A 13,630-nucleotide genomic window follows, 5' to 3' on the forward strand; every position below is an offset into this window, starting at 1 on the left:
CTTCTGTCACTGGAGAATTTACAGGTTCTTATTCTGATTATTGCTTGATCTCACAAAGATCTCTCAAAATGATTCAGGGGTCTGACATTTCAACTTGGGCCTGGTTGTAACTGGTCTCTGCCCGCACTAGATCTTACTCTCAAAATTAGAAAATTCAATTTAAAGTTATACCTGATTTCAGGTAAGTAAGATCAGCGTGCTTATGTGAAGCTTACCAAACCAGCACGGCAATAACACACAGTCTCCAAATAGCAATCTGCACCATTTTATTGAAAATGATTTTTTTAAATAGAGAACATCTTGGAACTTGATACATAAGACTTTATAAATACAAGTAAAAACATAATGCTGGGAACATTTGAAGGTCAGGCAGCATCATTACTTACAATCACAAAACTGTCCTCTGTACAAATCATGGAGTGTGACCTTTAAATACACATAGAAGGACATTAAGCATAGTCACCCTTAACAAACAGCCCATGTTAAGCAATAGATATATAAGCAATATAAAAGCCTACTCTTGCTATTAACCCCCCCCCCCACCACCACGTCACCTGCCACCTAAACAAAGCAGCATTTGTATCCTGAGCAATAGCAGCCCCATGGCATGGATTGTAGTCTATAGCTTGGTAATCTTGGTGAACTGTTTGCTCTGTGTACATACAGCATCACTCACAAGGATCAGCCTGTAGTGAAGTGCTAGCTCTTCCGTGATATATCTCCATAGTCCCCCAGTCAATCCCTGAAGACACCAAATCATGGGAAGGATTTCTAGATCAATTCAGAGTGGGAATTAGTGTTGGGCAAATTCCAGATTGGTCAAGGGTGGTAATTTCTGAACTGCAAGTTGTACTGAAACGGCAGGGAATGTATAGCGTTATACTGCTTCTTCATTAGCTTTCATCATCATTTTGTCGGTGTCATCCTATTTTCTGAATTCCGAACTAAAATAATATAGTTGAAAATTATTTACATCTTATTTCATTTCTTGCTTGATTCTGTTTAAACTGTGACGGGTAGACTGCAGCCCATATCTTACAATATCAAAGCTTCATCTTGGTGAAATGTAACTGCACGCACATATTTCTCCTATTCATCGCTATTGCTTTATTCAGTAGTTGCACAAAAGATTTTTGGTTGTTCTGATATCCATTCTGTGCTCCCTACCTCCCCCTGGTGGGCGCCATATGCTCATACACAGGATTCACATTGACAGTCTTCATTTTGCTCTGCAAAATAGAGACATTTACAAAATGATTATTAAAATACATCCAGTATGTAGTTCAAGAAAAACATTAATCTTTGTTATTGTATCGTCTTCAGATGAGGGGGACAATCTCATCAGGGCGGGAGGCAAAGTAAAGTAGGAACATAATTAAAGAAGGTACACAAAATTGCTGGAGAAACTCAGCGGGTGCAGCAGCATCTATGGAGTGAAGGAAATAGGCAACGTTTCGGGCCGAAACCCTTCCTCAGTCTGAAGAAGGGTTTCGGCCCGAAACGTTGCCTATTTCCTTCGCTCCATAGATGCTGCTGCACCCGCTGAGTTTCTCCAGCAATTTTGTGTACCTTCGATTTTCCAGCATCTGCAGTTCCTTCTTGAACAACATAATTAAAGATCTTGTTGCAGAGAACCCTACAAGTGGTGGAGAAAAGTGATGCATCAAATTATTTGACTAGGAGCCAGAAATCAGAGAAACACTTGGTGAATGGGTTTTGATTCAAAGCAGCAGTAATTTGGATAAATTCAAGATGTAAAGGCAGATGGAAAACACTGCAATAGTTGTGTCTGGTGGTAATGGAAAATGGAAGTTGTTTCCTGAGGATTGGGGCAATTGTTATGTTGGGCAGTTTAACGGAGGCAGAAACAAGAGTTGAGATAACATGGTTCATTAGATTCCTGAGTCCAGGCAACCAGACATGCAGGGCAAGGGACGGAATCAGAATGAGAAAACTGTTGGTGATCGGGGGGTGAAGACAATGGGTTTGTGTTGCCAAATGTGAACTGGTGTAGAGGGTTTACATCAGGCATGGTGAGTGAAACAAATCCACAATTATGTATCACAATCTTTGTAAAATGGCACCCTCACCAATAAGGCAGATGTTTCCAGTAAGGACTTGGGAAAAGAGGAGAGAAATCTCTCTCCTCAGTGCATTACCCTTTCACCCCTTTTCTTTCCTCTTACCACTGACTATCAACTTTGTTGCCATCTCTATGGGTGGGTGGGGTTGAGCACCATGGGAAAATCTGGGAAATGGTCTGTAAGTAGCATTACTGATCTTCGTCTGTGAAGGGGTAAGGGGTTGACGGAGGAGCAGCTTGGCCAATGATAACCTCAATCTTTGGCCTCCACCCTTCAGTGGATGGAGAAATAATTACACAGGAGATTGGTTCCTAACCAAAGCATCACAGGGATAAAAAACGCAGGGAAGTGGGGAATAACAGCTGTAGGCAATTACAGGCAAAAGACTTTAAAATTTCCAGCATGTACACATTTGGCATGCTCCGGTCTAAATTGGTGGCAGTGCCCAATATCTGTCAAATGGGGATGGATAAGGTTGGAATTGGAATTCTAATAGGAAGGATGCAATTGTAGACTCTCATAGGGCTGGAAACAGGCCAACTCCAGACTACTATTTTCACAAATAATTAAACCCCCTGCTAACAATAATCAAACCTTCTGACACTGTTAACGTAGAAAGTCATGTTTTAACCAAATAAAAATAATCCAGGAATGGTTAGAAACATAGAAACATGTTCATAGAAACAAGGTCATTCGGCCCTTCGAGCCAGCACTGCCATTCAATATGATCATAGCTAATCATCTAAAATCAGTACCCTGTTGCTTCTTTTTTCCCATATCCCTTGATTCCTTTAGCCCTTAGCCCTAAGAGCTAAATCTAACTCTCTCTTGAAACCTTAAGAGCTAAATCTCTCTCTTGAAATCATGTTGATCGTGGGTTCACAAATCCATCCCAGGAAAGGAGGCCAGGGGTGTAGTGTTCAACACTGGGTGAGAACATGGTGAAGAGTTCCAGAGATTAATGCTGGAACAGCACACTGGTGAAGAGTTGCAGAGGCTGACGCTGGGTATCCTCTACCACAGTTGATAGACAGCATGGAATTGAAGCAATGTACAATTTGCTCCACTGAGAATCAGACAATACTGAGCATTGATATTCTGTTTCTCTATTTGCAGTTGCTGCTTGAACTGATAAGTATCTCTTGATTTTCTGTTCTCACGTTTGAAGCTGTACGGTGTTGGTTCCTGGTAAAAGTCCTGTCTCAGTTCATCTCTGCTTATGCCAGTGATCACAGTAAAGTTTGCTTTGTTACTTACTTTAGTAGTCAGAAAAAATATGTTGATCATGCACAATGTAAGCACTGGGATTAGAATTCCCATGATCAGCAAGAATGAAAACCGAGGGCCTGAAACACAAGAAAAATTCATGGATTATAAAACATGATGATAGTTTATCATCCCAGCAGTTTGAAGGCAAGACGACTCTGATCCTTGCTTCAGCATTCCCTCTTAAGGCCAAGTGCCTGACAAATGCCAGAGTTGTCCTCAAAGTGTGCAGTATTCGTACTGAATTAACAAAGACAATCAGGGAATTCATTTAGCAGAGAGAGGTACATCGCTACCTTCAGGAATAAAATTCCCCAGAGCAAAAAGAAACAACTTTACTATTGGGACTAAGCAGTTCAGAAATAGGATCGGGAAACACTATTCCCAGATGCTGGATAGAGTAAATAGGGAACTTGTTTATAACTGACTATGGATACTGGGACAAATACTATTTTACAGACTGAGATTTGTGGACATTGGAGTGTTTTGGGATAAAAATGCTAAATGGAGTTGTGATGCAGAAGAAGCATTATTTCATTGAGAGGCAAGTTAGATTCCCATCTAAAAAATGGTCCCAACCCGAAAAGTCGTCTGTACATTCCTTCTACAGATGCAGCCTGACCCGTTGAGTTTCTCCAGCATTTTGTCTATGTACAATATTGCAGCATCTGCAGTCTTCTTCTCTCTCTCTCTCTCTCTCTCTCTCTCTCTCTCTCTCTCTCTCTCTCTCTCTCTTCCTTTATTTCCTCCTATGTGAAGTGGTTTGAATTAAGTTCACTTTTGTAGAAAACAATTTGTACAGATCAAATTTCCATAAAAAGCAACGATTAACTATCACAAATAATTTGCTTTGTGATATTGTGTGTGGAATAAATGTAGGCCAGTACCCACAAGGAACTGCAGACGCTGGTTTACAAAAAACCCACAAAGCGCTGGAGTAACTCAGCGGCTCGGGCAGCATGTCTGAAGGACATGGATAGGAGAAGTATAGGTTCAGAACTTTTCTTTTCCTTGGTCACTGTTGCATATCTTTGATTCATTGTTCTTTATCTCAACATCATTGTCTATATCTCTCATTTCCCTTATCCCTAACCAGTCTGAAGAAGGGTCTCGACCCGAAAAGTCAGCCATTCCTTCTCTACAGAGCTGTTGCCTGTCCCGCTGAGTTACTCCAGCTTTTTGTCTATCTTAACCAAAAACAATATTAATTAGAAAATGTCCTCACATTTCATGTCCTTTGAACTCGGATAGATGAAGGTCCCACTTCCCTCACTGGATTCAAAAGGTGGCGGGTATAACAACTCAATCTTGCAGAAATAAATATCAATCATCGAAGAGTGCAGTCCAGATATGATGACGGAGATTTTATTTGGTATTCGTTGAAACTGACAATTAAGTTGCCCATAGGAGGTTATATATAGTTCGGTTGAAGATATTACACCACGGCAAACTTCAGATTTGTTCAAGCCTTTAAGAATTGTTAACGCTAGTTCAGCAACATCGTCGGAACTGTGCTCACATTCCAGAGCAAATTCGTTCATGTTTGAAACTCCCAGACATCTAGGCTGAGAGACATTTAGTCCCACTGTAAGGAAAGAAAAAAAGGATAAGCAATCACTATATGAATTTGTTATGCTCAATACAAGCTGGTGGTATCATGGGTAGTGCTGCTGCCTCACAGCCTGTCACCTGGGTTTGATCCTGCCTTTTGGTGGAGTTTACACGTTTTCCAAGTGCTCTGGTTTCCTTCTACATCCCGAAAATATACTGGTTGATTAATTGTCCACTATAAATGACCTCTTAGTGTATGTAAGGAAGACATAAATAATTTGCCGGAAATAGCAGGGGACCGCGGGTCAAAGGAGTTGGAGGAATTGAGTGAAATCCAGGTTAGCCGGGAAGTCGTGTTGGGTAAATTGAATGGATTAAAGGCCGATAAATCCCCAGGGCCAGATAGGCTGCATCCCAGAGTACTTAAGGAAGTAGCTCCAGAAATAGTGGATGCATTAGTAATAATCTTTCAAAACTCTTTAGATTCTGGAGTAGTTCCTGAGGATTGGCGGGTAGCAAACGTAACCCCACTTTTTAAGAAGGGAGGGAGAGAGAAAACAGGGAATTACAGACCAGTTAGTCTAACATCGATAGTGGGAAAACTGCTAGAGTCAGTTATTAAAGATGGGATAGCAGCACATTTGGAAAGTGGTGAAATCATTGGACAAAGTCAGCATGGATTTACGAAATCATTATATCTTATAGAATTTTTCGAGGATGTAACTAGTAGCGTGGATAGGGGAGAACTAGTGGATGTGGTGTATCTGGACTTCCAGAAGGCTTTCGACAAGGTCCCACATAAGAGATTAGTATACAAACTTAAAGTACACGGCATTGGGGGTTCAGTATTGATATGGATAGAGAACTGGCTGGCAAACAGGAAGCAAAGAGTAGGAGTAAACGGGTCCTTTTCACAATGGCAGGCAGTGACTAGTGGGGTACCCCAAGGCTCAGTACTGGGACCCCAGCTATTTACAATATATATTAATGATCTGGATGAGGGAATTGAAGGCAATATCTCCAAGTTTGCGGATGACACTAAGCTGGGGGGCAGTGTTAGCTGTGAGGAGGATGCTAGGAGACTGCAAGGTGACTTGGATAGGCTGGGTGAGTGGGCAAATGTTTGGCAGATGCAGTATAATGTGGATAGATGTGAGGTTATCCATTTTGGTGGCAAAAACAGGAAAGCAGACTATTATCTAAATGGTGGCCGACTAGTAAAAGGGGAGATGCAGCGAGACCTGGGTGTCATGGTACACCAGTCATTGAAAGTAGGCATGCAGGTGCAGCAGGCAGTGAAGAAAGCGAATGGTATGTTAGGGGTTGGACAGACTAGATGCAGGAAGATTGTTCCCGATGTTAGGGAAGTCCAGGACAAGGGGTCACAGCTTAAGGATAAGGGGGAAATCCTTTAAAACCGAGATGAGAAGAACTTTTTTCACACAGAGAGTGGTGAATCTCTGGAACTCTCTGCCACAGAGGGTAGTTGAGGCCAGTTCATTGGCTATATTTAAGAGGGAGTTAGATGTGGCCCTTGTGGCTAAGGGGATCAGGGGGTATGGAGAGAAGGCAGGTACGGGATACTGAGTTGGATGATCAGCCATGATCATATTGAATGGCGGTGCAGGCTCGAAGGGCCGAATGGCCTACTACTGCACCTAATTTCTATGTTTCTATGTTTCTTTCATAGCAAAAGGATTTGAGTATAGGAGCAGGGAGGTTCTACTGCAGTTGTACATGGTCTTGGTGAGACCACACCTGGAGTATTGCGGACAGTTTTGGTCTCCAAATCTGGAGTATTGCGGACAGTTTTGGTCTCCAAACAGAGAAGGTTCACGAGTGGTGAATCTGTGGAATTCTCTGCCACAAAAGGGAGTTGAGGCCACAGTTCATTGGCTATATTTAAGAGGGAGTTAGATGTGGCCCTTGTGGCTAAGGGGATCAGAGGGTATGAAGAGAAGGCAGGTACGGGATACTGGATCATATTGAATAGTGCAGGCTTTGGCCTACTCTCTAGAATTTTAGGAGTTTCTATTGAGAGGGGATGGCTTAGTAGAACAGGCTTACAAAATGATCTTAAGGGGTTGGTGACATGCCATGGCAAGTAACTAACACATCACTTGTTTATAACTGTTCAGACCATGATTTTACACGCATATTACAAGCTGAGAGTTATACAGCTCACCTGATTTTTCTCTTAACATTAATAAACACCACCTGGGCAAGGAATAAAGTTTGAGGCTGAACTGAACCTGTTGGGCTGTTTAAATAAATCTGGTCAATCCGTCAGCTTTAAAAAGTTCAGTGTGTGGAGTGAGGGAGTGAGAGGTACTAAAAGGGAATCTGCTAATGGTCTGGTGCAAAACCAGCGTTACAGGATGCCCACAGCTGGGGTGGTGCATTGTGCAGTGACCACAACCTGAGACCAGTCCTGCACTACAATCTACCGAATTGATGACTGACGGACTATCTTTGGTTGGACTTTGCTGGCTTTATCTTGCACTAAACGTTATTCACATTATTCCCTTTATCATGTATCTGTACACTGTGGATGGCCCGATTGTTACAATGACTTTCCACTGACTGGTTAGCACGCAACAAAAGTTTTCACCGTACCTCAGTACACGTGACAATAAACTAAACTCAAACTCATGAGTGAACAACAAAGTTTCATATGTCGGCACTGGGTCTTCTTTCATGAAAATACTGAGAGAAGCAGAGGCGAGAATGAAGATATCGCCTGGACTGGGGATCTTGGTGATTAGGAGAGACTGTAAGTTTTTGGAACGGAGGAGGCTGAAGTGAGATGACAGAATAATGAGAAGTGCGGATGGGGACTTCTTGGCCACATTATTTTCCCTATCTGACAGATCAATAATTGCGCTGGGGTGTCGGGGCAGGGGTGGGGCAAAGATAGAAACATTTTGAGAGGAGTTATGTCAGCTAAAGAACGGTTGGGGTCTGGAACACAGTTCCAGAGAACAGAGGCAGCAACTGCTGCAGGGAGAATAAAAAAGGACAATGAGCTCTCAGTGTGGTCTCCATGCCACTTCACTTCCATGCTATGACTTAATGACTCTCTAGAGTATATTTTCGAGCTCTTGAAGCCAAAGCCAAAAGCAGTCGTAATAAACCGTTGAGACCCAGAGCACACTAGAACCCGAGACCCCTTTGCGGCATTTTCCTTCAGTCTAGGATGCCTTGCAAGCACCTGTAGCAAAGCCCTGCAGACTCTCCAGGCAGGCCGCAACAATGAAACTGCCCAAACATTAACAATCCTATTCTCTAGACTTGTGATAGCATGAGTTACTGATGTCCCAGCAGTGAAGCTATAACCTGGCATTCAAATTTCCCATGTCAAAAGACATTTGGACAAGTATATGGATAGCAAGGGTTAAGAGAGTTAGGGGCCAAATGCAGACAAAGGGGACGAGCCCTGAATGCCAACTTGGTCAGCATGGACAAGTTGGGCCGAAAGGCCTGCTTCCATGCCGCACAGCTCTATGACTCAATGAGTCTCTGAGTCAAGTGAGACCAGGTCAGCAGGGGACATGTTCACACTACCATCAGAATGGGTGGGTCTGGGGAGAAGCTGCAAGCAGCAATGTCAGGTGCAAGACCTGGCCAAAGAAGAGTTTGTGCACTTCACTTCAGAGCTCGACAAACATCAGATAACAATCAGATTTGAATCTTAACCACAGCTCATCATTTTATGTACATTTTTGTCAGCGCCCACAATTACTCCCACCATTAATGAAAATATCTTAAAACCTGGAGTTGTGGGAAACCTGAAACAAGGACACAAAATGGAAACACTCTGTCAGGCAGCATCATTGGGAAGAGACGTTTTTGATCACAAACGTTAACTGTTTCTCCTTCCATACAGTAGATGCTACACTGTGAAAGTGTGGCATTGAGCAAAAGCAGATAGTTTCACTCAGAATTGAACCAAGAAGAGACACCTGGTAGAACACCTGGTAGAAAGACGCAGAGAGAACAAGGGGGAGGGTGCAGAGGTGCATTTGATCTGTCATCTCTGCATTAGCTTTGGAAAATGCAACAGGCTCTTTGTCTCTGTGGTGGAAGTGTGATAAGGACAAAGAAACTGTTTTTTGCTTATGTGAGAAAAATTGAGGAGAAATCCCCTGCTTTCAGTAAATGAAATTGAGGAAAAATCCCCTGCTTTCATGAAATCCTTCACACCTCAAGAGAACGAGAACATGGGCTGAGTATAACATTGTGTTAGAAAAAAAGCACCATTAACAGGGCAGCGCAGAACCAGTTTTATGTACCCACCTGGAGTTGGTGTGCCAGTCTTTTTATAAATTTGTCCTGGAACCTGCATCAGGAGCAGGATTGCCACCCACGGAAACAAGTTTGACACCCGTTCACGGCCCCCTGACCTTGGGTGGGAGCCGAGTATGCACATGCTGAATGCCTGGTGATAGCACTTCTACCACTGAGTCAAAGACAATAGGCAATAGGTGCAGGAGTAGGCCATTCGGCCCTTCGAGCCAGCACCGCCATTCAATATGATCATGGCTGATCATCCACCATCAGTACCCTGTTCCTGACTTCTCCCCATATCCCCTGACTCCGCTATCTTTAAGAGCCCTATCTAGCTCAAGAGTCTGTTTAGTTTCCCACCTCTACCCGTCAGCAGCCTCTCAACACTCTGACAGGGGGGAAGATAGCAGTGGGCTGTTGGCTTCTTGTAAACTCACTGAGCTCACCCACAGACTATCAGCCACAGATAAAAACAACACCTGCCAGTCAGCAACACTGAAAACATGAGTGGTAGGTTTCGGCAGCAGACATTGAATGAAAGTCTGCAAAGGAAATACAGTAGGTAATGGAATCTGAAATAAAACAGAACATTCTGGGAACATCAGCGGGTCAGACAGCATCTGTCGAAAGAGAAAAATAAGTAAATTTTCAAGTCTAATGAAGAGATCCTCCAGACTCACTGTATATCCAAACGTTCCATCAGTTACATTGTGCTGACTGCCCACAACTGGTTTCTTGAGCTGAGAGGCAACGACATTTTCTGATTGTGCACATCCATTGACTAATTCAGCAAATAAAGTTGTATTATCATCTCAGAGCATTTTGTTTACTTCAGAAACAACACAGCAACAATTTTCCAGATCGTTAGAAATTTTTCTTTCTTGCATGAATTGGAGGTCGGGGTGGAGATGGGCACTGTTACATACAACTAATTTCTCTGTGTATAGCTGCCTTTTCCACAGTCCCTCTCATTGAGTCCAAGTGTAGTGTTTTCCTTGTTACAATAATGTCTAGACTTCATTTTCATCCCAGTGCCGAAATGTTTAATTTTTTTTCTTGAGACTCTGATCCCAGTCTGGCCAATTTGAAATATATGTTGAATTTTTTTCTTTTGTTGATATATTTGACCTTAAAACAATATTCATTGCAGTGCACAATATAATTTGTCAGCCAAAGATTGATTAAGGTGGTTGACAATAAGAGGAAAGCGTTCAACTTCAGCAGCATAGGCATGGTTTGGAAAATAGGAAAGAAAGAAGGCAAATGGAATTTAATCCAGACAGGTGAGAGCTACACTTATATAATCCAGACCGATGTGAACTAATGCTTTTGATCCAAAGAAGTGTGAGCTCGTATTTTTGTAGTGGTGTAACAAGACAAGAAGTGAATAATAAATGGGAAACTGAGAAGAATGGAAGAATAGTTGGATTTTATACATAACTACATGGAAGGTGGGTATTCAGCCCATTGAGTTCAATCCAGTGCCCAGGCAAGCAATTCCATTGATCCCACAACCCTACTTCTATTTCACTGTAACTCCACAACCTATTCTCTCACAATCCCACCAACTTTCCTTTTATTCTTTATGCAATTCCAATAGCTAACTTACAGTGGATAATTAAGAACACACAATAAAGCTTTTCACTGTACATCAGTACAAGTAACAATAAATAAACTAAACTAAAACTTGTTACTAACCAAGATATCACTGTGATGTGGGAGGAAACCAGAGCACCCTAAGGAAGCACACAGCTTTACAGGAAAAATGTGCAAATTGCACAGAGCACTGGATGTCAGGACCACACCTGGGTATTAGTAACTATGAAGTAGCAGCACAACCCATGACGCCAGTGTCCCAACCTTGGAAATTATGTACAAAGAACTTTAAAAATAACAGATCAATAACGTGGTTAAAATGACATACAGGAGACTTTCCTTTAATGCCCGGGAATAGTATCTGAGAGGTAGGTTTATACAAAATGATTGTCAGAGCACAGTTTAAATATTCCATTCACCACACCACAGAAGAATTGTGATTACACAGAAGAGATTTATACGGACACTTCCAGAACTGTAATATTTAGCTATGAGGAAATGGCAGCAAGAACAAATGAGGCTAAGGAATGATTAAATTGAGGTGTATAAAATGTGACAATACAAAGAGCAAGTACTTCTTTCCTCTTAGCAGAGGGAAATCCCTATTCAGCCGGAGGGTCTTCGGATCCAGAAACCACCACCTGTAAGATGGCAGAGCAGAACCCCGTTTAGACAGCACTATCATTATCTTGGTTTATAACTTTTCTTTGATTCCAAACATTTCACCACTATTTGACTGAATTAGACCACATGCTAGTGAAGTTCATTCACATAAAGAAATGCAGCGCTTCCTCATATTTATGATCTACTGTTCTGTATTCTCTCGCAACTGGAGACTATTTCCCCACATCCATCCTGCGCTCTGTAGTTTTGGGTGATATATTTCTGGATGAGACCAAAGAGTTTGTTCACCCAAGTGTAAGAACTGGAACCAACCAACGTTCATCCCACAAACAACAAAAAAGATTGTGTAAGAAGGAAGGGCAGATGCTGATTTAAGCTGAAGATGGACACAAAAAGCTGGAGTAACTAAGTGGGACAGGCGACATCTCTGGAGAGAAGGAATGGGTGAAGTTTCGAGTTGAGACCTTTTTTTTCTGGTCTCAACCCGAAACGTCATCCATTCCTTCTCTCCAGAGATGCTGCCTGTCCCGTTGAGTTACTCCTGCTTTTTGTGTCCATCTTCAATATAAAAGGATTATCAGGTCAATCCTGGAGTTCGTGGCATTGTTAGAAAATGGTTGAATCCACTGGAATGTGGACATTGCTTTCAATGCTGGCATTTATTGTTCATCCCTACTTACCCCTGAAGGGCAGAGGCAGAATAGGAATGACCACATTGGTAGGTCTGGATTCACACGTGGACCAGACCGACAAGGGGTTATGAATTTCCTTTGCTGAAGGGCAGATATGAAGTTGATGGATTTTTCTGACTAGTTTTGGGGTCCATAGCCATACGTGCCTTGGTAATTTAATACTTTACTTGGAATTTCTTAAATTCTGTGAGAGTATCTGCCCGCACCACCACTCAGTAAGCGAATTCTGTGTGGAAAAATTCCTCCTTGGATCCCATTAAACCTCCTGGCTCTCATCTCTTGTCTCAGACAACCTAGCCATTGGGAAATGTTTTACTATCTACCCCTCATCATTTCATATACTTCTATTATCCCCCCCCCCCCCCCCCCCTCCCCCAGCCTCCTTGCTGCAAGGAAAACAAACCCAGTATTTCCAATCACTCATAATCGCAATGCACCATTTGGGACATTAATTGCTTTAATTTAAATTCCCTAGTGCTATGGCTGAATTTAAACTTGCATCACGAAGTCAATGGTCCAGACACCGCTTGAATCTGTACCTTCTAGATCTTGCTGTGCACCGTGTAATTGTTCGGGAACCCTTTTGACAATCACTGCACCACTTAAATAAATCCAAGGCTATTTGGTGTTAATTGCACCAGGCTTCTAGTCTTCTGCAAGACAGATCCATTGCGTGGAAATCCAAAACAAAACTGCAGACGTTGAAAATGCTGGAAACACTCGCCAGGTCAGTCAATAGAGTGAAATAGAGTCAATGTTTAAGGTGAAAGCTCCGTTTCTCTTTCCACGGATACTGCCGGATCTGCCAAGTGTGTCCAGCATTTTCTTATTTTAATGCTAAGTCTGCGTACCTGTGCTGTCAGGGAGGAATCAGAGGGGATGGGGCAGAGCGGGAGAATTGGTTATTCACACTCCATAACCCCGAGGTTTTCCTCTATCACCCCGCCTGCTCCCCAGTCTAGGCTTGGCAGCGCAGGTACTTTCGACATTAGATATACCTATGTTGGTATGCTAACGAAGTGTCCAGGAGAAGGCAATTCTTACCACTCGGCCTCCCGGTCATGCACATCCAAAGGAAAGCCAGGAGTAGGCAGCGGAGCAGTGCCATCAGTCTGGAGATCAGGGTCCCTGGCGCTGTCTGCTTCAAATGGCAGTGGATATAGCTGAGTCTATGATTTAATAAGGTGATGCGCAGAAAGGAAATAGTTTCGCGCAAGTTACGGAAATTACAGCCTGCAAAGGAAGTATTGATGCTGAGGCTTACAATTCTGTTTCTAACTTACACACCCCTTCACTCACATGCTGCGGTACGTCGCGAGGTTGGACTGAGCCCTCCTCTGTTGAACTGGACCAAATCTATATGAGATGCCCACTGCTCCTCCACTCGCAGCCGGAGCCATGCAAACAAGCAGTTCTGAAGAAGAGGATGTCATGGTTCGAAGTCAAAGGGGTATAATATAAAATGCCACGCAAAAAGACAGTATGATAGGCGATAGGAACAAAATAATGATAGAGAATGACAGAGATAAA

General features: G+C 42.7%; 1 protein-coding gene across 2 annotated transcripts; it reads right to left on the reverse strand.

The window, feature by feature from the left end:
* Positions 1 to 262: 262 nt before the first annotated feature.
* On the reverse strand, positions 263 to 13,235 carry LOC129698880 (cytotoxic T-lymphocyte protein 4-like). 2 transcript variants are annotated; one of them, XM_055638252.1, is made up of 4 exons: positions 13,145 to 13,235; positions 4,576 to 4,935; positions 3,342 to 3,430; positions 263 to 1,229 (listed from the first exon to the last, which is right to left on the reverse strand). In XM_055638252.1, the coding sequence occupies exons 1-4, from the start codon at positions 13,206 to 13,208 to the stop codon at positions 1,164 to 1,166; spliced, it is 579 nt and encodes a 192-aa protein (XP_055494227.1). In that variant the 5' UTR covers positions 13,209 to 13,235; the 3' UTR covers positions 263 to 1,163. The 2 variants fall into 2 exon arrangements, with proteins under 2 accessions (XP_055494227.1, XP_055494226.1); XM_055638251.1 differs by lacking the exon at positions 263 to 1,229 and having other exon boundaries at positions 2,356 to 3,430.
* Positions 13,236 to 13,630: the final 395 nt, after the last annotated feature.

Source organism: Leucoraja erinacea, chromosome 7 (assembly GCF_028641065.1).
Source record: "Leucoraja erinacea ecotype New England chromosome 7, Leri_hhj_1, whole genome shotgun sequence".
NCBI lineage: Eukaryota > Metazoa > Chordata > Chondrichthyes > Rajiformes > Rajidae > Leucoraja > Leucoraja erinaceus.

Excerpts from the sequence above, each read along its gene's own strand:
- LOC129698880 (XM_055638251.1), bottom strand. The coding sequence starts at position 13,208 with ATGGCACTGCTCCGCTGCCTACTCCTGGCTTTCCTTTGGATGTGCATG. Across the intron at positions 4,936-13,144 it reads CATGACCGGGAGGCCGAGTG|TGGGACTAAATGTCTCTCAG; the intron begins GTAAGAATTGCC and ends CTTTCCTTACAG. Across the intron at positions 3,431-4,575 it reads GAGTTCAAAGGACATGAAAT|GCCCTCGGTTTTCATTCTTG; the intron begins GTGAGGACATTT and ends CTTGTGTTTCAG.